Source organism: Trichosurus vulpecula, chromosome 7 (genome assembly GCF_011100635.1).
Source record: "Trichosurus vulpecula isolate mTriVul1 chromosome 7, mTriVul1.pri, whole genome shotgun sequence".
NCBI classification, from domain to species: Eukaryota; Metazoa; Chordata; class Mammalia; order Diprotodontia; family Phalangeridae; genus Trichosurus; species Trichosurus vulpecula.
The window spans coordinates 30988244-31011756 of record NC_050579.1 but is presented as its reverse complement, the minus strand read 5'-3'; the positions used below and the strand labels follow the sequence as shown (position 1 = coordinate 31011756).

The 23513-nt window shown below is 44.5% G+C and overlaps 1 protein-coding gene across 1 annotated transcript; it reads right to left on the bottom strand.

The window, feature by feature from the left end:
* Positions 1 to 1751: 1751 nt before the first annotated feature.
* Positions 1752 to 22138, bottom strand: EXO5 (exonuclease 5). The gene is made up of 6 exons (XM_036768540.1): positions 22047 to 22138; positions 16113 to 16381; positions 13057 to 13161; positions 10638 to 10810; positions 5105 to 5395; positions 1752 to 2333 (listed from the first exon to the last, which is right to left on the bottom strand). Exons 1-6 carry the CDS (start codon positions 22136 to 22138, stop codon positions 2151 to 2153), a joined length of 1113 nt encoding a protein of 370 aa, XP_036624435.1. The 3' UTR covers positions 1752 to 2150.
* Positions 22139 to 23513: the final 1375 nt, after the last annotated feature.

The following is a 23513-nucleotide window of genomic DNA, read 5'->3' as shown; positions in this document are numbered from 1 at the left end:
AGATAGAGAGGCAGATAGATAGATAGATAGATAGATAGATAGATAGATAGATAGATAGATAGATGTATATACATATCTTTATTTTCACTGACTTCTAATCAAAATTTAGCATTTTCTTCAATTATTTGGGGCCATTATTCTGAGAAGACTTTCTAGACTGCTGAAGGAATCCAGGACACACAACAAAAAAATTATAAAGAATCCTTGTTTTAGGGAGATGGGCTAGGGCAGGGGAGGAAGGGAAAACAATGAGCTTGTTGCAAACTGTCGTGTCCCAAAGGCATCAACCTCAGCCTGTGAATCATTGAAAACCAGCCCACCAGCCTCCTGTAACTGCAGGACACCCAGCATGCCCCTAGTGAGGAGTCCCATCCAGTCCCTGTCTGGAAGGTCCCGTGGAGGCCCAGGCTGGGATAACAAGAATAAAGTTGTGAAATGAGATGGGACAGATTTGGAGGCAGGAAGACTTGGCTGTGTAACCCAGGGCAAGTCTCCAACCTTTCTAATCCCCCAAAGCACCTACCTCCCAGGTATCAAATGGGATGGTGACGATACCATTTATAGAACACTTTAAGGTTTGCAAAGCACTTTATGTATATTGCCACACGTAGGCAGCTCTATGAATAAGAGTGCTGGCCTTGGAGTCGGAAGACCTGAGTTCAAATCCCACCTCTGACTCTGACTAGCTGTGTGATCCTGGGCAAGTCACTTCACCTCTGCCTCAGCTTCCTCACCTGTAAAATGGGCTAATAAAAGCACCTACCTTCCAGAGTGGTTGTGAGGATCAAATGAGATAATTTCTTTAAAGTGCTCTATGAACTTTAAAAGCAATATATAAAGTCTTGGCTATTATTATGATAATTCTATAATTTTTTGAGGATCAAATCAATTCATATTTGAAAAGTGTTTAGCTCAGTGGCACATACTTAATAAATGTTTATTTCCTCCCCTCTATTTCTACCTCTATCAGATGGGAAAAGTAACTCCTGTCGCACCTCCTTCCTAGAATGAAAGGTACTGATTCAGATGGGTGTGGAAAATAAAAAACTTCTGGGGCATGGTGAAGAATTTCATTCATTATAGTGGGCCCCTGGGTGGGGGAACCACCAGGCTGCTTAGGGAGGGGAGAACCGGCCTAGGGATCAGGTCCATGAGTGCTGAAGTAGGAAGGCAAGGGTCAAGGAAAGAAGAAAAGGAGGGAGACAGGAAGGAAGGAAGGGAGGGAGTAAGCAAGAAGGTAAAAAGCCCAAACTGAAGGCTATATAATTGTAATGCTGAAACTTCATCCCAAAGAAGAGGAGAAAATGTAGTCCCTTCCTTAGGAAAGGGGCTGAGGGTGGATATACTGAATGTCTCATCATACTTGGTTGATGTGTTCACATCCCTCTCCTTTCTTTTTTATTCTTTGTTATAAAGGGTCATTCTCTTGGGGAAGGGAGAAAAGCAGATTGGGAAATGCAAGTGACATAAATCCAAAGGACAGCAGTAAGTTTTTATGAAAGAAAAGCAGACGCTGACGTAGAAGGGCCAGGCTGGCTGCTGCCATTGCCCCAAGGACATCCCTCATTTACAGCATCACATTTGGGAGACCTGGCTCATGGCCACAACCCTATGCTGACTTGGCATGTGACTTTGGGGAAGTTGGTTACTGGGGAGCCACCAGCCCTTCTGCTTTGGAAAAAATCAAAAAGTCTTTATTGGGGAAGAACAGGAAAGCAGAATTTTCTTTAAGGAAAAAAAAAAAGCTCCAACTCCTCCCAGTGCGTGGCCTCCTCTGCCCCTGCCGTCACAAAAGGCCTCTTGGGCAGTCACTGAGCAGCCCCTTCCAGGATGTGTCCACGATGAGGGCAGCAGAACTCTGGTAGAGGAGCCAGACCCTTCCTCCACACTCATCCCTGAGAAAAGGGAGAATCTGGTTTCCCATAATCCCTGAGGCCCCTGCTGTGAATCTGCAAGGAGCCAGAGCCCAAAAAATCAAGCAGTGCTGTGGGGCAAAAATGAACGTGCCCCCAAAGTCAGGCCCACAATTTCTCCCCAGCCAACAACCCCTCCCGTGGGGCTCTTGGTCAGGGACGGCCAAAGACTCCTCTCAGACTAGAGGGAGCAGGCTTCGGTGGGTCTTTCCAGCCCTCTGGCTTGGCCTGGTCCCTTCATTTGGTCATCTTCTTGGCATGCTGCTCCTGGGTCAACGTCTTAGTCCCTCCGCTCTGCCTCCATTCACAGATGGCAGCGTAGTCACACATCCGGCACTTCCAAGCCTCCTTCACGTCCACTCCCTGGGGCTCCCTGAGTCCTGTCCAGTACTTGAGCTGGTGTCGAAGCTTGTCCCTCACCTGCAGGGACAAAACCAAGGAAAACTAGAGGTAAGCCTGCTCCAGTCTGGCTCTTTTCTCAACTACTTGTCAGTCCATTCAGACCCCAGGATCCTGAATACAGAGTGGGAAGGTGCCACTGAGGCTCTTTAGAAAACTGAGTCCCAGAGACATTAAATAACTTGGCCAACGTCACACAGGCAGTAAGCATTAAAGGCAAGATTTGAAGCCAGGCCTCTTTACATGGTACATTATGTAATGACCATCCCAGAATGGCTGGTGAAGGGGAAACCTCCCCTTCTGAAATGAGAGACAGAGAGACAAACAAAGAAGGAGAGAGAGAGAGAGAAACAGACTGAAATAAAAACAGAGACAGATAAAAAAGGAGATATACAAAGAGAGACAGAGACAGACAGAAATAGAGATAGAGACAGAGAGACAGGAGGATGAGGGGGAGCACAGAGGACAGAGGGCTGGCTTCAGAATCAGGAAGACCCGAGTTCAAGTCAGGACTGACACAGAAGCATCTGAGGGACAAAGGAAGCCTCATTTAGCCTGTCAGTGCCCCAGACAACCCTCTAAAACTACATGTTCTAGGCAAGTTCTGAATAGGCATCCGCGGAGGGAATCTTCCTCACCGGAAATGCCCAACATATATAATATATAATCGCAAGTCTGAACCTGCCCCATCAACTATTTTCTCCTTTTGGAAGAGAAGGGGCATTACAGGTACAGAATGTTGCATGTACAGTCAGAAACAGTCACAACATCAGTTGGTTTTAACTATGTTTCTTTGTTAAAAAAGACGGCTTATTTTGGGGGGGAGGGAGGGGTGCTTTATCCAGGAAAAAGAACGTAAAAACAAAAGGGATCCATAAAGCTTGTTTTTTAGAAAAAGAAGGGGAAGGAAGAGGGGCATGGGCTAGAGTGGCCTTGGAAACGCCTCTACTTTCTTCTAATTCCGAAAGCACAGAGACCGGATTGCACAATTGGTTACTAGATTATATGTCACGTGCCATTCTGCGGGCATGGACCTTGTCTCCCCAAACAATTAACGAGGAGCTTGAGGGCCAGGTGGTTGAGTGGAAAATTGGATTCCGGAAGACCTCCGTTTGAATTCTCAGATGCTTACTGGCTGTGTGACTTTGGGTGAGTAACTTTGGCTCTCTGAGCCTCAGTTCCCCCATCTGTAAAACAGGGATGGTGATACACTAGAGAGACAAGGGCTTTACAAACCTTATCCTCTTCCCTTTGTTTCCCCCTCTTCCCCCTTGCCAGTATCCAACACAGAAGTGGGTGAGACATGTTATATCCACCTTAATAGAATGTAAACATGTAGAGGGCAGGCACAATTTTTCACTTTGTCTTGTATCTCTCATAAAGCCTAGTACAGTTCTCTGCATACAGTAGGTACTTAATAAATGCTTGTGGAAGCTTAGGCCTGAAGAACTGAGGAGAAAAAGCATCTCTCTCCCTTCTTAGCAAACATGGGGGCCTAGAGGTGTGGAATACTGTATGTGCAGTCAGACTCAGTTGCCATGTTAGTCTGGCTGACCTGCCTTTATTCCTTCTTTCTTCTTTGTTACAAGGCATGTTCAGTGGGGAGGGGAAGAGGGAGGAATTTATTTGGAAATAAAGATGATGTAAAAACAAAAGATAACAATCATTTAAAAATATTTCTTAGCTTAGATTGAGCTTAGCACTGCTACAATTAATCAACAAGCATTTATTAAGCACCTACTGTGTGTGTTAGGCACTCTCTTAAGCAACAGGGATACAACTACAAAGAATGAAACAACTCTACTCTCAAGAAGCTTCTATTCCATCAGGGGAGGCAACATGTATATCAATCAATCGATAAATCAACAAGCATTTATAAAGTACCTACTGTGTTCCATGCACTGTACTAAGTGCTGGGGATATCAATACAAAGAATGAAACATCTCTCAAGGAGCTTCTATTTCATCAGGAGAGGCAACATGTATATCAATCAATCGATAAATCAACAAGCATTTATTAAGCACCTACTGTGTGTTAGGCACTCTCCTAGGGAGAGAAGCTTCTATTCCATCAGGGGAGGCAACATGTATATCAATCAAATGCTTAATCAGTCAGCTATTAAGCACCTACTGTGTGCCTGGCACTCTCCAAGGCAGTGAGGATACAAAGAATGAAACAACCCCTACTCTCAAGAAGCTTCTATTCCATTAGGGGAGGCAACATATATGTCAATCAACTAAATAAATCAATCAACCAATAAATAAATAAAATCAATCAAATAAATAAATCAACTAGCATTTATTAAGCACCTAGTATATGCCAGGTACTGTGCTAAATGCTTGGGGTACCAAAAAAAAGCAAAAACATACAAGAATGTACAGAATAAATATGAAATAAATGCAAGGTAGTTAGGCCAGCAATTGGGGAAATCAAGGAAGGCTTCCTGTAAAGGGTGGTGCTTGAGCTGAGGAAGTAAAGAGGAAGAGGGGAAGAGGGAGGGTACTCCATGCATGGGAGATCCAGCCAGGTGGGAGATGGAGTGCCATGGGCTAGTAAAGGTGTTATCCCCTTCCTGATTCCTCATATATCCCCAATCTTTGGACTCTCCCTTTCCCCTCTGCCTCCCTGTCTAACCTCAATGGACTTTGAATTAGCCCCCCTCAGTTCAGAGGGTTCAGGTCCCTATGGTGACTGCAGCTGAGGCAGATGTGGAGGATAAGGAATGGGCTGTATGTCTCTACTTGGGCTATGCCAGGGCAGCTGCTCCCCTACCTGATTCCACTTCAGCTCACCTGTTTCTCCTCAAAGACCACCATCTCTGTGCCCAGCACAGTGTCTGTCTCCTGGTGGCTATACTCTATCTTCAGAGAGTCAATAACTGGGAGGTCAGACAGCGTCAGGGACAAGAAAGTCAGCTCCAGGAGATCTCCAAAGGACTTTGCAGTGAAGCCCCCCTGTCGGGCGTGACTCTGCACTTGGGGCCCCAGCAATAGCTCTGGGGAAAGCTTCATGTGGTGAACCAGGCTGGCAGATGTCACCTGTCCCCGCACCATGGCATCAAAGATACATTTGTAGAGGCTGACCTAGGGAAGAGAGGAGGTTGTGAGGGCAAACAGAACCAGCCTCAACCCAAAAAACACAGTTGGGCAATTATCAGACCTGCACGGAGCCAGGCTGATAATGGAAAATCTGTTTGCTCCTAGATGAATCACTTACCATGAATGAAAATTTTTTTGAGCCTCAGTTTCCTGTAAAATGGGTATAATATATACCCTACCTAACAAGGTTGTTGTAGGGAGAGAACTTTGTCAATTCAGTTCAAACTGAGCATTTATTTAAGCACCCACTAAGCGTATAGAGTTGGGGATTCAAAGTCAAAAGTAAAACAGTTTGGGGCAGCTAGATGGCACAGTGGATAGAACACCAGCCCTGAAGTCAGGAGGACCTGAGTTCAAATGTGATCTCAGATACTTGATGCTTACTAGATGTGTGACCTTGGGCAAGTCACTTAACTCCCAATACACCCCCCCCCCCAAAAAAAAGTAAAACAGTCCCTGCCCTCAAGGACTTTATAGCCTATTAGGCTGATAAAACATGTACACAGATAAGGAAATATACTATAAATCCCAAGTAAATGTAAAGTCCTCTCTCCAGAGGAGGAAAAAATCTAACAGTTGGGGGATGGGGGTGGGTAGGGGTGGCACAGAAAGGATCTAAGAAAATGTCTGTAGAAGATGGTACCTCAACCCATAAGTTGGGCCTTGAATGGAAGGTAGAGATTCTAAGGGGCAAAGATGGGGGAGGGCATTCCAGATATGGGGGAGCAGTCTGTTCAAAGGCATAGGAAGATGGAATTTTCCACACCCAGAATAGCAAGGGGGCTGCTGGTCTGGAGAAGAGAATATGAGGGAGAGTAATGTGAAATAAGGGATAGCTAGGTGGTTCAATGGAAAGAGCGGGCCTGGAGTCAGGAAGATCTAAATTCAACTCCAGCCTCAGACATTAGCTGTATGACCCTGAACAAGTCACTTAACCCTATGTACCTAGTTTCCTCATCTGTAAAACTACTATCTGCGCCAAGAAAACCCAAATGGGGTCACCATGACTGAAATGACTGAATAACAACAATTGAAATAAATCTGGGAAGGCAGGCTAGAGTCAGACCTTAAGGGACTTTAAATATTAAAACAGAGGAGTTTGTATTTTACTCCAGAGACAGACTAGAGATTCTTCAGCAAGACAGTGATCTTTCGGAAGATTATTTTGGGAGCAGTAAAGCAGTGAGTCCATGAATGTGAGTCGTTATCATTAACAAAGACTCTGGACTCTAAAAGCCTATTTTCCCCTCCAGGAGGGTGTCAGGGCGGAATGACCAAAGACAGCTTTGAAAAGTCTTTCTTCTGTCCTTTCCTTTGGGCTCCTATTGCTGCCACCCTAATCTAGGTCATCATTAACTCACAGTGTGCTTAGTACAGTCAGTGTCTGGCACGTAGAAAACCCTTAACGACTAGACTGATCATCGGATTCCTGCCGGCTCTAGCTGGCTTCCCTATCTGGACTAATCTGACAAATGCATCTTGTCGAGCTACGTCTTGGCCATCCTCTGGCCTGACACGCTCTGGCTGCTCCATCGGTTCTACAGACCAGGCCCGGGGTACTTAACCTGGGCAGCTCTGGAACTCCCACCCAACCCATGCTGTCTTGATTGATGAATGTTTCCCTTGGCCCACGATATCTGTCTGACCCCCGTCATCCTTCTTTTTATACCCAGGTCCTCTTCTTGCCATTAGCCCTGCCGAGGCAGGCTTAATAATCCCCTGGCTGCTTCCCCTGTCCAGCTCCAGAACAATGGCCAAATGAATGGTGCCATTGCTAGTAGAAAGTAAGACTCAGTTTACCATCCCTGTGACTTTCTAAACTGAAACTGCCCTCCTCCGGATGTGTGCTTTCTCCCATTAGAATGTAAGCTTCCTGAGGGGCAGGGACTGCTTCCTTATTGGTATCCCCACCAGCTCTACCACTGTATCATTAGGGTTTTCTATAAGTTCTGCAGCTGACTCTACTTTTCTGTATCATCTCCCTCAATGACAGGATGAAATCATGGACAAAAGAGTAAACCTCCCTTTTTCTCTTTGTGTCGCCAACACCCAGCACAGTGTCCTGCACACAGTAAACACTTAGAAAATACTTTTTCTTCTATCCAATCATTCATTCATTCACAGTAAATTTTCTTCTCATTTTCATTATGTTTCTTGGTGCAGCTAGGTGGCACAGTAGATAGAGTGCCTGCCCTGGAGTCAACAGGAAACTCGAAAAAAGCATGTTTCTTCATTTCATTAGACTTGTTTCTTACCTGAGGTGAAATGTTGGGTTTTATTTTCTTATCCATTGTCATTTTCTTGGTCTTCCTGGATTGTTTAATCCATCTATATTCAAAGTTTTAGCAGAGGTTTGTTTCCCTCCATTTCCTTCTCATGTATTAGGTTTTATGCAGTATTGTCTTATGGATTGGTTTTTAACCTCCTTCCTTCTTTTGAGGCAGTTATTTGTCCCCATTGATTTTTACCTATTCTCCCACAGCCTTCATTCTTGCGGAGTTTAAAGAAATGACTTTCCCTCTTCTGCTAGACTCTGGACTGGGTGGGGGTGCATCTCCAACACCATCCCCCAACCTTATCTCCTACCTTCCCACTCCCCTATCCAACCATTCCTCCCAATTATCCCTCCCTAGAGATACAGATCTAAACATATGAGAGTCATGAGGTGTAGTCCACAGAAGAATAATTCAGTTTTTCCTCCTTATCTTCTCCTGATTCTTTAAGCTTTCCTTGGTTCCCCTTTGTCTTTGATGACCGCTCTTTGCTCTTCCTTTTAACTTACAGCTCAATAAGCTGTTTCAATAGTCTATATATAGATAAGACAGAAGACTTGGTAATTTTGCCTTTTCTTGATAATGGTTCTTATCTATCTTTCAGTTGTTGGACAGTTTTATGGGGACCCCATTTGGGGTTTTCTTGGCAGAGATACTGGAGTGCTTTGCTATTTCCTTCTCCTGCTCATTTTACAGATGAAGAAACTGAGGCAAATAGGGTTGAGTGACTTGCCCAGGGTCACACAGCTAGTAAGTGTCTGAGGACAGATTTGAACCTACTCTTCTTACTCTGGGCCTGGCGCTCTGTGCACGACGGTGCCACTTCACTGCCCATCTATCTTTCTAGCATTTGCCTTTTTGGACCGTTTGCAAACCAAATATTCAGTTCACTTTAGTGGGTGGGTTTTTCTGGTTTTTTCGAGAATGCCTCAACCATCCCTCTTCTGCTGAACATCCATTTCTCTGTGTTGGTGATTATTTTCAGCTTTGCAGAAGTTATTTTGGTTTGCAGCTTGAGTTCCTTTGCTTTGAGAATTTCTCCATGACTCCAAAATAAACCTGCATGATTCAAATCCGAGTTCCTTCACAGCTCCAGCCCTTCATCCTGCCTTTTTGCAACGTGTTGTTTTTGAGTGAATGATGATGAAAAAGCATTTATAAAGCCCTTTATTATGTACCTGGTGCAGTACGAAGACTTGAAGACACAAATATAATCAAACAAGATGGTTCCTGCCCTCAAGAAGCTTACATTCTAATGGGAGAAAACAACGCAAGAAGGGCAACCAGAAAGGGAGGAAGGGGAGAACATACTCAAGTGGATGGTTTGGCAATGGCTGAGCACTGACATGGAGGCCTGGTTCTGGGCTTACTTCTCAGAGCCCACGGTCCCAGGGGCAGAGTCTAGGTTCCAAAGGAGGGGTAGGAAGAGCAGGGCCAGAGTGCAGGCAATATGGTTTGGAAACAGCTGGGCGCTGGAACTATGACACTTAACTACCACATATGGATAGTTTGTATCTAGAGTATATATACGTGGATTAGATTACATAGAGTTAAATATATGTGCTATACAAGTCTATATACCTACAATGTATTATAGATGCACTTATGTTAACACACACTAGATATATATTATATGTATATATTCTAATATTCTACAATATAGTTAAATATATACTCTATATGTGTACATTGTAGGTCATATATAATTATACATGATTATATTAGACATCATGAAATATATAGTATATTTACATATACAGTATACATACTATATAGTTGTATATTATATATAGATATTTATACATAAATATCTATATATTTAATGATGTATAATATAATACATGCATATGTATGTATAACTAAAATTAACGAAATATATGTATGTATATATGTCTGGTGTGTGTGTGTGTGTGTGTGTGTGTGTGTGTGTGTGTGTGTAGAGCTATACATGCTTTGGAGTTTCAAGAGTGGAGTTTTTCTCTGGTGATGATCTGTGGATTAGTTAATCAATACCTTCTTATCTGCATTCAAAAGTTCTGGGCATTAGGCCTTGACTATTGTGTAAATATGTTTAATGTGAAGGTATATGTAGAACATATATCGGATTCCACGCCGTCTTGGGGGGAGGGGGAAGGGGAAGGGAGGGGAAGAAAATTTGTAACTCAAAAACTTGTGGGACTGAGTGTTGTAAACTAAAAATTTAAAAATCTAAAAAAAAAAAGTTCTGGGCTGTTTTCTTGTACCATTTCCTATAGAATGGTATTCAGGTTTTTTGATCAGTCATATTCTGGGAGCCTTATGACCCTATAGTTAGCTCTAGGAATTCAGCTGGCTGAGTCAGTCACCAAGAATTTACCCTCAAAGAAGACCCCCTGAGGGTCTAAGATAGTAGAAATAGATGTGACCTGGCTCTCAAGAGGCCTGGGTTCTAGTCCCAGCTCTGCTCCTAATTGTCTACGTGACCAAAGGCAAGGCGTATCTTCCTCTTGGGGCCTTGGCTTCCTTGCCTGTAAAACAAGTGACCTGGACTTGATGAATTCCTTCTCACCCCAGGATTCTCAGGTATGATGGAGTAGAGAAGACAGGGCTGAATGTGAAGTTGGCACACTAGTTGTGCCACTTAACTTCTGGATGACCTTGGGCAAGTTAATTCACCTCTGGATCTCAGTCTCCTTTGCAGTAAAAGAAGGTGATTGGATTAGACTCCTTCCAGTTCTACATCTGTGATCCTATGACCTATATGGGCCCCAGTTTTGTCATCTGTAAAATTAGAGGATTGGGCAAAAATTACCCCATGCCTCACTTTCCTCCTCTAAAAATGAGGGGGTTGGACAGGATGGCCTCAGGTTCAATCTAGCTCTAGATCAAGGGTGCTATAATCCCATGTCCCCTGGGGTCCCTTCCTCCTCTGAATCTATAACTCTAATATCTATGATTCTGCCACACGCACACACCTGGAAACGGTCCTTTTCCTTCTGAGCCTCCAATGGCATCATGGGTCGCTTGCGAGTTTTCAGCTCAGCCAGTTCTAGCTCCCCCTTTGAAGTGTAGTGCAGCTCATCAATTACCCCAACCAAGAACACCCCTTCTACTTCCCCAAAGACTGGGAACTCCCGGATTGTCCCACCTGTCAGAGAACAGAAAGTGACATCACTCCCAGGCAATCCATTTATTCTCCCCCTGGCCTGGGGCTTCTCTGATTCCTCACAGTGGTCACAAAGGAAAAAACAAACAAACCCCGACACAGGGAGGTGTCTTCAGAGCCCTATGCCTCTTCATGTAAATAGCATCTCCTCTGTTTCCTTCTAAATGATAGCTTGGAAACGTGGGACAAAAGTAGGAATGGTTCTTTGGGGAGTTTCTATAGTGAAAAGGTAAGTAGGTAGCCATCACCTGAGGAACGGTCAAACAAATTGGGGAGCAAAATAATGGAATGACAAATAGGAAGAATACAGAAAAGCATAGGGAAGACTTATATGAACTGATGCAAACTAAACAGGGAGAACCAGGAAAGCAATATGCAAATGATATGATCATGTAAATAGAAAGAACAACTATGAAAAAATATTGAAACTGACTGTTGTGTGATTATAATGAGCAGGCCTGGCAACTAAAATGAGAAAATGCATCTACTTCCCTTCTTTGCAGAGGTAGAGGGGACTACAGGTGTGGAACACTGCACATACTATCAGACTGGGTCAAGGTATTAGTCAGTTTTGCTCAATTGCCTTTTATACCCCTCTTTGTTATTATTTGTTTCATGGGATGGCTTTCAGGATAGGGAAAGCAGAGGAATATTTCTGGAAATGAAAGTGATAGACCCCACCCCGCCCCCACTCCAATCAATACAATTTTAATAAAAAAGAGAGAAAAAGCAGACAGGGACCTTGGCAGGTGCCTTCGAATCACAAGTAACAGTCTAAAGGACTTAGCATCTTCATTAAGAAATTCGTTCCTCATTATTGGAGAAAATAATGAATAAATTGAGAAAAAACTAAATTGTTTATTCCCTTTGATTTATCTGCCCTAGGGGTCCCACTCCTGGCTAATACTCTCAATGAGTTCAATGACAGAAAGGACTCATTCATACCAAAATATTCCTAGCAGCATTATTTGTGTGTACACACACACACACACACACACGCACACACACATATATACACACAGATACACACATATATAGGAATGGGTGTATGTGTATATATTTGTATATCTATGACCTTCAGAGAAACTTATTGCAAAGATTTTTTTCCCAGTTACCTGCTTCTTTTCTCATTTTAGCTGCATTGCTTTTAACTGTGCAAAACTTAATTTTATGTAATCAAAATTGTCCATTTCATCTTCTGTGATCTTCTCTATCTCTTGTTTGGTTATATACTCCTTCCCTATCCATAAATGGGAAAGATAATTTCCTTTTCTATGTATAACTGTTAGACTTCCTGAACTTAGGTACAAAAGCCCAGAGCATGAGGAGTCAGTGACATCTTGGGTTTCATATATGCTCAAAACTAGTGTCCACCTTGGCAAATTTGGAGGCAGGGTAGCTGTGCCCAACTAAATAAATTCCTTGCTTGTTGTAGCAAGCTAGGTGACACAGTGGATAGAGCACTCTGCCTGAAGTCAGGGAGACCTGAGTTCAAATCTAGCCTCAGACACTAATTGTTCGACACTAGGCAAGTCATTTAATCTCTGTCTACCCCAGTTTCCTCATCTGTAAAATGCAAAATACATCCTAAGGCTGTTGAGGTAATATTTATAAAGGGCTTGGCATGTCATAGGCACTATATAAATGTTAACTACTACCAACATCATCATCATTATTATTACTGAAGAGTTTTATCATATAGTTGTTGAGTAAACGTCTTTTCTATTAAATGTTAGATTCTTCAAGTGTCTAGCATAGTCCCCACCCCAAGCCTGAACAACTGGACTGGTCTGAGTCAGGCTTGGCCCAGAACAGCCATGTTCCACAGTTATGGTACCATTTCTGCAAGGGAGGGAGAAGGCAGCATCTTATCACTCTTCTTGGGGGCCAAGCTTCGTCACTACAACTACAAGGCACTCAGTTTCATTTTTTTTTTTTTTTGCTCTTTCCATTTACAATGTTGTAGTTGTCATGTAAATTCCTTTCCTGGTTCTGCTTACTTTGCTCTGCATCAGTTCACATAGGTCTTTCTATTTGTCTCTGAATTCTTCACATTGATGCTGTCTTTTTTCAATCTAGCTCATAGAACTTTAACAGCTGAAACCAATGTAGCCCACTCAAGGGAAGGCTGCTGCCCATCCCTTCCTCCATCTACAATGAGAAGGGTCAGACTTACTTGCCCCTGACACTCCTTCCAGCTCTGGATCTGTATTACTAAGTCCCCTTACCTGACTGTAAGATGGGTATCATACATAGAATATTCAGCAGCTTCACTGCCCAGACATCTTCCTTAGTGGAGGTGTGGATGTTCACAAGGTCATGGAGTTCCAGCTCTGAAGGAAGGAAGAGGTTAGTGTTGGGCACTTTCTGTTCCTCTCTCCTCACACTAGGGAGAATCCAGACCTCCATCCCTCATCTCAAAGACCTCTCTGTCTCTCTCTTTGTCTCTGTCCCTCTTTCTCAGCATAAATGAGTTTCCTAGACTTGAGAATGGGAGAAGGTGCAGGAGCCTCTGAATAGGCTTGAGGAAGATGGGGCTGGAGGGGACACAGAAGGTCTCAACAGAAATTCCCCCAGGGTCTATGTAGTCCTAGTCAGGGCCCAACTATCCAGCAGAGAGAGTTTACCCAATTAGGGCCATCCAGCGTACAGATGGGATGAGGACAGTCATTTTCCAGTTGTGTCCAACTCTATGTGACCCCATTCTGGGTTTTCTTGGCAGAGATGCTGGAGTGGTTTGCCATTTTCTTCTCTAGTTCATTTTACAGATGAGGAAACTGAGGCAAACAGGGTGAAGTGACTTTCCCAGGGCCACACAGCTAATAAATATCTGAGGCTAGATTTGAACTCAGGAAGATTCCTGACTCCGGGCCTGGTGCTCTGTGCACTATGGAGCCACCTAGCTGCCTCAGGAAGAGGACATGCTTATCTATCTTTGCCAGGGCCCAGAAGACCCTTTCTGTTAGCCTTGCCCTTCACATTTCATACCTCAAAGCATCATCACTCATTTCTGCTGTGAACAGAAACTGAGATGTTCTGCCTGAGATGTACACTGAACATACGTCATAATTCAGGAAACAAGTGGTTTGGAATTCTGGCAGCTAGGTGGTTCAATGGATAAAGCGCTGGACCTGGGGTCAGAAAGACCTGAGTTCAAATCCAGCCTCAAACAGTTACTAGCTGTGTGATCCTGGGCAAGTCACTGAACATCTGTCTGCCTCAGTTTCTGCTTCTGCAAAATAGGGATAATGATAGCACCTTCCTCCGAGGGGCTTGTGAGGATCAAATGAGATAATATTTGCAAAGTGTTTTGCAAACCTTAAAGAACCAGATATATTCTAGTTATATTATATAATAATTAATACAGGGTATCCCAAAAGTCTTAGGGAAGTTCAAAAGCTTAAAACTGCCCTAAGACTTTTGGGGCACCTTGTATTATAAAGCAGATAAAGAGCCTTGTGACATGGTTCAAAGAAGGGATAAATGTCTCTGGCCATTTTCTACTTTCTTAAAGATAAGTGGGTTTCTTGACAAGGGATCTGGACCTTGAAAGTTGTCCTCAGTGATATGGAGACACCCAAAATGGCCAGAGAAGAGGATTCCTGTTAAGCTCTATGATTCCCTGGGTTTAGCCTGCCTTAAAACAGGCCTGTCCACTCCTCTTGCCCGAGACCTCTGCCTTGACCCTTTTCTAGGTCCCTCTATTATCTGGAATCTTCCCTAGGCTGACATCTTCCAGTGCCATGTGGTACCTAAGGGAGGCTGCTAGCATTTCCCTGCCTATGACATCATATGTGGGGTAACCAATCAGAAACACCTGACACGGACTCTACCCCACCCCCACAAAAATCCCAGCCCTCATTTGCATCTCTGAGCCGTTCTGACCTTGAAGGTACCTGAGCGTCCTAGCCACCAACCCTGGAAACATGCATGGAGCTCAGAGTAAGCTCAGAGCTTGGTGCACAGGTCATCAAGCCATCCATCGGAGGCAGCCTCTCATGGGCCATCACTGAACTCCTCCCTCCTCCTGTCATGGCCTGAGGGTCCTCACACCATACCAACCCCATCCTTGGGGCCTCCTGCTTCTGGCCACCTCTTATTGGTCCTGCTCACCCCCGCCCCCCAAGTCTAGCACCCTCCTGTAATACAAATCTCTCTCTTCTAATATCACTGGCCGGTCTACCTTTTCTTTAAAAAACCTCTGACTCTCAAAAACAGCTGCAATGTTAACTGGGACAAAAGAAGCATCCTGGAACTGTGGAAGGAGTTTGAGGCTCTGGGTTCAAATCCTCCTCCTGACGTCTACTACTTTGGTAATCTTTGGTGATGGACTCAATCTCCCCGGGCCTCTGTACAATGAAGGGGCAGGACAAGGTGGCCTGTGAGGTCCCTTCCAGCTCTCAGTCCATAATCTCCTTATGCGAATACATTGCCAATAGAACATAATATATATGGTAACATAGAGATCTCCTGAACTATTATGATTTGGAAGGTAGCTGAAGATCTCCCGGGGCCAAGATCAGTTTTATAAGCAGTAACCACAGTACTGTGCTGGCTGAGAGAAACACAAGATCCCCAGATTCAGCATCAACAGAAATGAATTGTAAAAAGTGAGATGTCAGAGCAGCTGGGTGGTGCAGTGAGTGGAGCACCGGCCCTGGAGTCAGGAGAACCTGAGTTCAAATTCGGCCTCAGACACTTGACACCCTTACTAGCTGTGTGACCTTGGGCAAGTCACTTAACCCCAATTGCCCTGCCTTCCCACCCCCCCCAAAAGAAAGAAAAGTGAGATGTTCCTTCAACATGGGAAAGAGGACCTGAATTCAAGTCCCATTGCTGACTTGTTTACCACTTGTGGGACCTTGGACAAGTTGCTTAAAACCTCTCTGGACCTCAGAATCCCATCTGTAGACAGCTAGGGGTAGAGAGAATGTAATAGAAGAAGACCAGCTGTGCCACCCTGGGCAAACCATTTCACCTCTCTCCCTCTCTCCCTCAGCTTCCTTACCTGTAAAATGGGGATCCTGACAGCATCTACCCCACAAGGTTGTTGTAAGGACCAATAGATATAATTGATGTAAAGGAGTTAAACCTTAAAGCATGATATAAATGCTTGCTTTTATCATTATCATGATCTCTAAAGTTAGAGGTTGGATTTGACGGCCCTGAGGATCCTTCCGGCTCCAGACCCATGATCCACATTTAGGGCCACATGCAGCTTTTCTTGGTGGATGGGGGCCACGGGCCCCACGCTGCGGGCCTGCTCTTCCTCTCTCTTCCGTACCTCTGGCAAGGTGGATACTGGCTCCAGCACTCAGCACCGCAGCCTTCTCCGCCGACTGGAAGTCTGGAAGCTCCTTCCCGTACACCATCTGCTGCTCACACCAGCTCTGTGTGGCCAGGTCGGAGATCCACAAGCACCTGAGGTGGAACCTCTCCATGGGCGTCAGGGCATCTGCCTCTCGCTTCCGTTTCCATGGCCCCTCTGGGTCCACTTCCTTTCTGGGGTTTCCTGAAGAGGAGCCAGGTTGGCTCCCAAGTTCTTCAATGTCTCTGAAAATAGACAACATTGAGGTTCCAGCCAGATATAGCTGGGTGACACACTGAATACAGTGCTGGGCCTAGAGTCAGGAAGACCTTAGTTCAAATTTGGCCTCAGAAACTTAGCTGTATCACCTTGGGTATGTCACTTAGCTTTTATGTCTCAGTTTCTTCACCTGTCTCTCAAAGCTGTTGTAAGGATCAAAGGAGATAATATCTATAAAGTGCTTAGCACACAGTAGGTGTTTAATAAATGCTCATTCCTTTCCCACACATCCAAGCTTCTTACTCCCACCCCCAGCTTTGCAGCATGGCATAACTGAAATATGCAGTGCTAGGCTGAGTCTGGAAAACATGGGCTCCAATGCTGACTCTGACATTTATTAGTGATATGACCACAGACAAGCCACTTAACTGAGCCTCAGTTTCTCTTTTTTGTAAAATGGTAATAGAAACACTCGCACTATTTACCTCAAGGGGTTGTTGTGAGAAAAGCACTTTGTTAAGACACCAGATAAAAGTGAGTGTTGGAGGTCAATCATTTGTTGACTTCTGACCTGAAATCCAACACCCTCAGTGTCCTTGCCCTTGGGGGATGGGGGAGAGCTCAAGGAGGGAGAGGAAATTCTTTCTGGGAAAGGCTTGGTATGGGCCTGTACCATATGGGAGAGCCTGGGAATGTCTGTATTTTTGGGTGTACCTGACTGTGTACATGGATGCCGGATTAGATGAATAAGTGAATACACCTGTCTGTCTTCAGTACCTACTCGATACCCACCTCACTTCAGGACGATAAGGCACAAAAGAAATGTCATCAATCAATCAACAAGCATTTACTATTAATCGATTACTATGTGCCAAGCACTGTGTAAGATGCAGGGATACAGAAAAAAAGCAAACAACAGCACCTGCCCTCAAAGAGCTTACAGTCTAAATGGGGAGACCAAATGTATAAATCAGAATATACAAGATAAATGCAGAACAGATGGAAGGTACCCTTAGAAGGCACAATAACAGCAGCTGAGAGGACCTCTTGGAGGAGGTGGTGCTTAAGCTGAATCTTAAAGACAGCCAGAGATTCTAGAAGGTGTAGATTGGGATAGAGTGCATTCTAGGCACAGGAGACAGGCAGCTGTAGAAAAGGGTCAGAGATAGGAGGGGTGTCATGTTCCAGAAAAAGCAGTTGGCCAAAAGGGCTGGATTCTGTGGGAAGGGAAGTAAAGTGTAAGAAAACTGGAGAAGTAGGAAGGGGCCAAGTTGTGAAAAATGTTAAATGTACCCCACTACCACCACCACCAAAAAAAAAAGGCTATACATTTGATCTTGGAGATAATATGGAGCCACTGAGTATAGGAGTGATATGGTCAAACATGCCAGGTATTAGGAACAACACAATGGCAGTTGACTGAAAGATAGATTGGAGGGTCCAGAGATTTGAGTACACCACAGCATTATTAGATTTACAAAGACAATACAAAAAGAAAAAGGCAAATGCTGGAAGGGCTGTGGGCAAACAGGTACATTAGTATACTGTTGGTAGAGCTGTGAATTATTGGTCTAGCCATTCTGGAAAGCAATTTCAATCTACTACACCCCAAAAGTCACTCAACTCTACCCTTTGACTCAACCTATACCTTAGAGAAATCAAAGAATGAGAAAAGGGAGCCATATGCACAAAAAATTTATAGTATTAGGTTTTAGTGGCAAAGATATTTATAGTATTTTTTGTAGTGGCAAAAGAACTAGAAATTTAGAGGATACTCATCAATTGGGGGATGGCTGATCAAATCATGATAGAGGAATGTAACAGAATATAACTGTGCCATAAGCAATAACAAAAGGGACTACTGCAGAGAAACCTGGGAAGATCTGTATGAACTGAAGCAGAGTGAAGTGAATAGAATCCATAGAACAATTTGTATAATGACAGCATTGTAAAGACAAATGATTTTAAAATCTTGGGAATTTTGACAGATGTTAATGGCTAACCATGATGCCAGAGGGCCAATGAAGAAACATGCTACCCATCCCTTAATAAAGAGTTGATGGACTCACGATGAAGAATGAGACATATATTTTTAGACATGGCTAGTGTAGGAATCTGTTTTCCTTGATTATGAATATTTGTGACAAGGGTTTTCTTTTTTTTTTTCAAATGGGAGATGCAAAAATAGAAAAAAAAGTTTGTTAACTGAAAAAATAAAATAAAAGTTATGTAAAAATGACTGCAGTTATCTAATTGAAGGATAATGAACAATGGGGGCCTGTGCTAAGATGACAGCTGTACGATAAGAGGAAGGGGCACATGTCAGAAATGCTGCGGAGAAAATGAGAAGGTTTGGCAACTGATTGGCTATATGGTGATTGACAGAGGAGAGTTGAGGATGCTGTTGAGGGTGTGAACCTTCATGACTAGAAGGATAGTTGTGCCCTCAACAACAATAGGGAAATTCGGAGGAAGGAGATTGTCTCTCAGAATCAGAAGGGACTTCCAAGACCAAGTCCCATTACAATATCCCTAACAGGTGGTCATCCAAAATCTATTTGAAGACTTCCAGGGACAGGGAACTCACTACCCCTCATGGCAATTCATTGCACTTGGAATAGTTCTCACCATTTGTGTTGGTAACCAAAAATGGGCTCCTTAGTACTTAGTTCAACAAGTGCCCTTGAATAGTTTGGCTTTTGTTCCCTTTGAGCCCCAGGTCCAAACCCCTATTAGGTGTAAAACCTTAGTGGGTGTGGATTGGCAACTAAGGTGGGGCCCAAGGTGGGGCTAACTCCAGGGAGGGTCTAGTTTACACATCTGGGAGAGAAGAGGCTTTTAGACCACTCGGGTATAAGTCCACCTCTTTGTGACGATTCTAGGTCACGTGGGTGAGTTACATGTGTGACTCACCCCCAACGCTGAAAAAGATATAAAAACCAGGGATTGGCTGTCTGTTCTTTGGAGCTCCTCCTTAGTGGTGGCATGTGACTCTGGGCCAGCCCTTGTTCTGAGCTCCCGAGCTGAACCTAGATGTTGGTAACTATGAATTGTATTGAGTCTGTCTGTTGATATTTGTAATTTGTTTGTATTTTGTTCTGAAGTTCAGGGTGCTGGATTTTTCCCCTGAACTAAGTGAATGCTGTTGGTATGCTGGATTAAAGTAAACTTGTCAACCCCCTTCACTTGCTTTCCTTATTAAAGCAGATCAAAAGAACCTGTGCTTTCCCAGCATGCCGGCAGCTTTCTGGGTGCTGGCTGTGGGTGGATCCTACACCCCCACAGAAGCTGCTAGCTGGATTGTGGAAACACCATTGGGAAGTTTTTCAGGTAATGAATCTGAAATCTGACTTTCTGCAACTTTCATCCAATGTGGCTAGTTCTCTTCTCTGGGTCCAAATGAATTAATTCTAATCTCTCTTTTCCATGATAGCCCTTCAAATATCTCTAAACAATGGTCATATCCTGAACCTTTTCTGTGTCATGGACACCACTTCCCACCCTTGGCAGTCTGGGTAAGCCCATGGGCCCCTTCTCAGAATTATGTTTTTCAATGCATAAAATAAAATATACAGGATGACAAAGGAAAACCATTCTATTGAAATTCAGTTACCAAAGTATTTTAAAAACAAGTTCACAGCTCTCAGGTTACTAACTAACTCTGGTCCAGACTTTACAGAATTCCCTTTGTCTACCACTTTAGAAAACTAGGTTAGTGGGGCACACTCTGTTTGTTGTTGATGAAGCCATGTTAGAGCTTCCTGAGAACGAGTTCTGTGTCTTAAAGGCTCAAAAATCACATACTTATGTCAAGACTGTTCAAGCCAAATTCATTGGACTATAGTTTGGACAATTACCTTCTGTATTTTCAAAACTTGGACATCTGCCTATCTCTTGTCCTGAAACAACAATTCTTCCATCTTCCACCACTTTTGTTGTTGTTTTGTTTTATATTCAAATTAACTTTTAAAATAGAGATCTGCCTTTTCTCTCTCCAACCTCTCCTCTGCCCCCAAATTGAGAAAGCAAGAAAAACAAAACCCCTATTACAAACATGCGGACTCAGGCAAAACAAATTCTCATATTGGCCATGTCCAAAAACTATCTCCATCTGCACTGAGTCCATCAGGAGGTAGATAGCCTGTTTCATCTTGAGTCTGGAATTGTGGCTGCTTTTTGTGACAACTGGAATTCCTAAATCTTTTGAAGTTGATTGTCTTTACAATGTTGCTGTTAACTGTGTAAATTGTTCTCCTGGTTCTGCTCACTTTACTTTGCATCAGTTCATACAAGTTTCCCTAGGTCTTTCCAAAACCCCTCTCCTCATCATTTCTTATAGCACAATAACATGCCATGGCAATCATATACTATAACCAACAAACAACTCCCGGGTTGATGGGGCATCCCCTCAATTTCCAATTCTCTGCCACCACAAAAAGAGCTGCTATAAATATTTTTGTATATATGGGTCCTCTTCCTCTGTCTTTGAACTTTTGGAGGTATAGGCTTAGTAGAACCACTCCTTTAAAAAAAGTTTTGCTATTGCTTTTTTGCTTTTGCATCACATTCATTTTCAAATCTATCTTGTCTGCCTTCTCTTGCTAGGTTGTCTTACCCAGGAACAAAGATTAAACACGCACCAGTTCGTTGAAGAGGAAGGAACCTCAAGGATTAGTTAGTTCACCCCTATCATTTTACATATGAAGAAACTGAGGTCAGGAGAAATTAAAGTGACTTGCTCAAGGTCACACAGGCAGTGCCAAGCAGCAGAATTTCAGTTTGAACCTAGAGTCCTCTGACTCCAAATCCAAGAAACCAGCAAAATCCACCAAAGCATTCATGGTGCCTGACAGAGTAGGTAACATTCCACACCTGTAGCTTCCCACCTCTTACAGGAAAGGAGTCCCCACTACTTTTAAGCCAGTGGTTCAGCGTGTATACTTTCCAATTCTTTCAGGAGCCTGATGACTTGAAGCCACTGAGGGTCAGAGTAAACCCTACTCCCTCACCTCCCATGTCTATGAAGAGAGCAAGAGTCCATAGGCTGTTGTTGTGTTTGTCCTTCATTCTCTAAGGGGACCATGACACCGGGGAAATGATAACATATGAAGAGAGCAAGAGCCAGAGAGGAGGAGGAGGAGGGAGGGAGGAAAGACAGACTGAGGACAGACGTACAGAGAGAGAAAGAGAGGAGAAAACAACAAAGACAGACAGGGCTGAGGAGAGACAGAGATAGAAAGATCGAGAAAGAAAAAGAGACGGAGACAGACATGATAGAGAAGGAGAGACAAAGAGAGAGATATGAGGGGGAGAGACAGACATAGATATGGGGGAAGGGGGAGAGCGATGGGGGGGGATAGAGAGGTGAGGGATGGAGAGAGAGATAGAGACAAAGAGAAAGGAGAGAGACAAACAGACAGACAGACGGACGGACGCATGGACGGACAGACAGAGACAGAGAGATGGGGAGAGAAAAAGCTAACATAGCATCAAGTCCACTCTCTGGTTTTAGCGCGACTCTCGCCTTTCTCTCTAAGCGCATCCTGCGTCCCAGGGTTTCGGAGGTGAGCTGGCGGGGGTTCCGCTCCCTCCAGGTGAAGCCTGCGCTCATCTCTCCCAGGCCCCGGGGGTTCTAGACTATGATCCCTGTCCCTTTACCTTCCCCCCCGCCACGGGCAGATCACCTCTCACCCTAGCTCCGAAAAGTCGGGGAACTCCGAGTCGCTCAAATCTCCAAAACCCGCGTTCTCCGTTGCACCGGACTCCCGTCCAGTCCCAGCCATGGCCCTGCCCAGAGTTGCGGAAGGGGCAGGTTCTAGAGCACGGTCCCCGCCCCCTGGTCCTCCCGTCACCGCCGTGGAGCCCCTCCTCCTGAATCATCCATCCCCTCCCATCCCTGCTCTTATGGCACTATGTAAATGTCAGCTAGGATCTGCCAAGCCGCCTTCTCCCACACCTCGGTACCATCTCCCACCTCCGGGGCTAAATTTCCCCAGCACTCCACTGCACCCCATCTGCCCGCTTCTCCTCTCTCCCCCTCCCCTTCCACATTCCTCCAGGACTTCCTCCTCCTTGTACAGCCCAGTTTCTCCCAGCCCCAGAGCCTAGTCCCCTCCGCTCTGGAAAGCTCCCAGGGCCTGCCTCCTCCTGAATTTGTATCAGCTTCAGGACCCCTGAGGTCCTGGCCTGCCCTTGCCTACCCCAGCTCTGTTTTGGAGAGTGCCTCATTGTCCCTTCCCACCTGTCCGTAGACTAGGACTTCAGCTCCAAGGGGAGGCTCCTTGAGGTATTTAGTGACCAAGAGCAGAGAGGCTCTTCCCCGCCGCGCCACACCGCCCCCGCCCCCGCCCGGGTAGGGAAAGCTGAAGGATCTCAACTCCCCAACCCCAGCACTTGCCTCCTTCTTGAAATTCCTCCCCCAACCCCTGCTGTCAATTCATAGAATGAAAGAACTGGAAGGGGGACCTTATAAACCAGTCCTGGCTTCCAACCCTCTCATTTTACAGAGAAGGAAACTGAGGGCCAGGATTTGTGACTTTCCTCAATGCCCCAGAGCCACTCAGGAACCTGGGGGCAAATTGCTTCATGTGTGTCTTGGTGAAGTCCTGGAACTGCAGTGTTATGTGCCTGCATAGGATTCAGTGTGTTTGCCCTTTCCTCCCTCCCTTCCTCCATCCTTGGAAAAGACCTTTCCAAAGTTGTAATATATGTGAGCTGTATACTCTGACCACTGACCATTTGCCCTATTACCTTGGGCAAATCAATTAAGCCCTTGACCTTCAGCTTCCTCTGCTGTAAAATAGGAGCAGAGGATGGTCTAGGTAACCCCTGAGGTCTCTTCAACCAAGCTCTGGGTCTATGATCCTGTGAATAGTTGGCACTCAATACAAATCTGAGATACAGAGAAAAAAAACTTAATTTTAAAAATAAAATAAAAACTCCAAAACAAAAGACCAAAACCACAAGGGTCATACCTTCCTGATCTTGGGCCTGTAGGATTATCTGGGCACATGAAAGATATTAAGTACCTCCAGAAAATTTGTGACCCTCCTGATGTGGACAAAGAAAACCTTATTTACTTACTACCTATGTAATCTTGGGTAAATCACTTAACTTCTCCCACTCTCGGTTTCCTCATCTGTAAAAAGGGGGTGATGG

Bases quoted from the DNA above. Each gene is read 5' to 3' on its own strand.
- EXO5 (XM_036768540.1), bottom strand. From the start codon at position 22,138: ATGGCTGGGACTGGACGGGAGTCCGGTGCAACGGAGAACGCGGGTTTT. The intron at 13,162-16,112 runs GTACGGAAGAGA...TCCTTCCTTCAG, and splicing joins CAGTATCCACCTTGCCAGAG to AGCTGGAACTCCATGACCTT. The intron at 2,334-5,104 runs GTGAGCTGAAGT...TTGTCCCTGCAG, and splicing joins TGGTCTTTGAGGAGAAACAG to GTGAGGGACAAGCTTCGACA.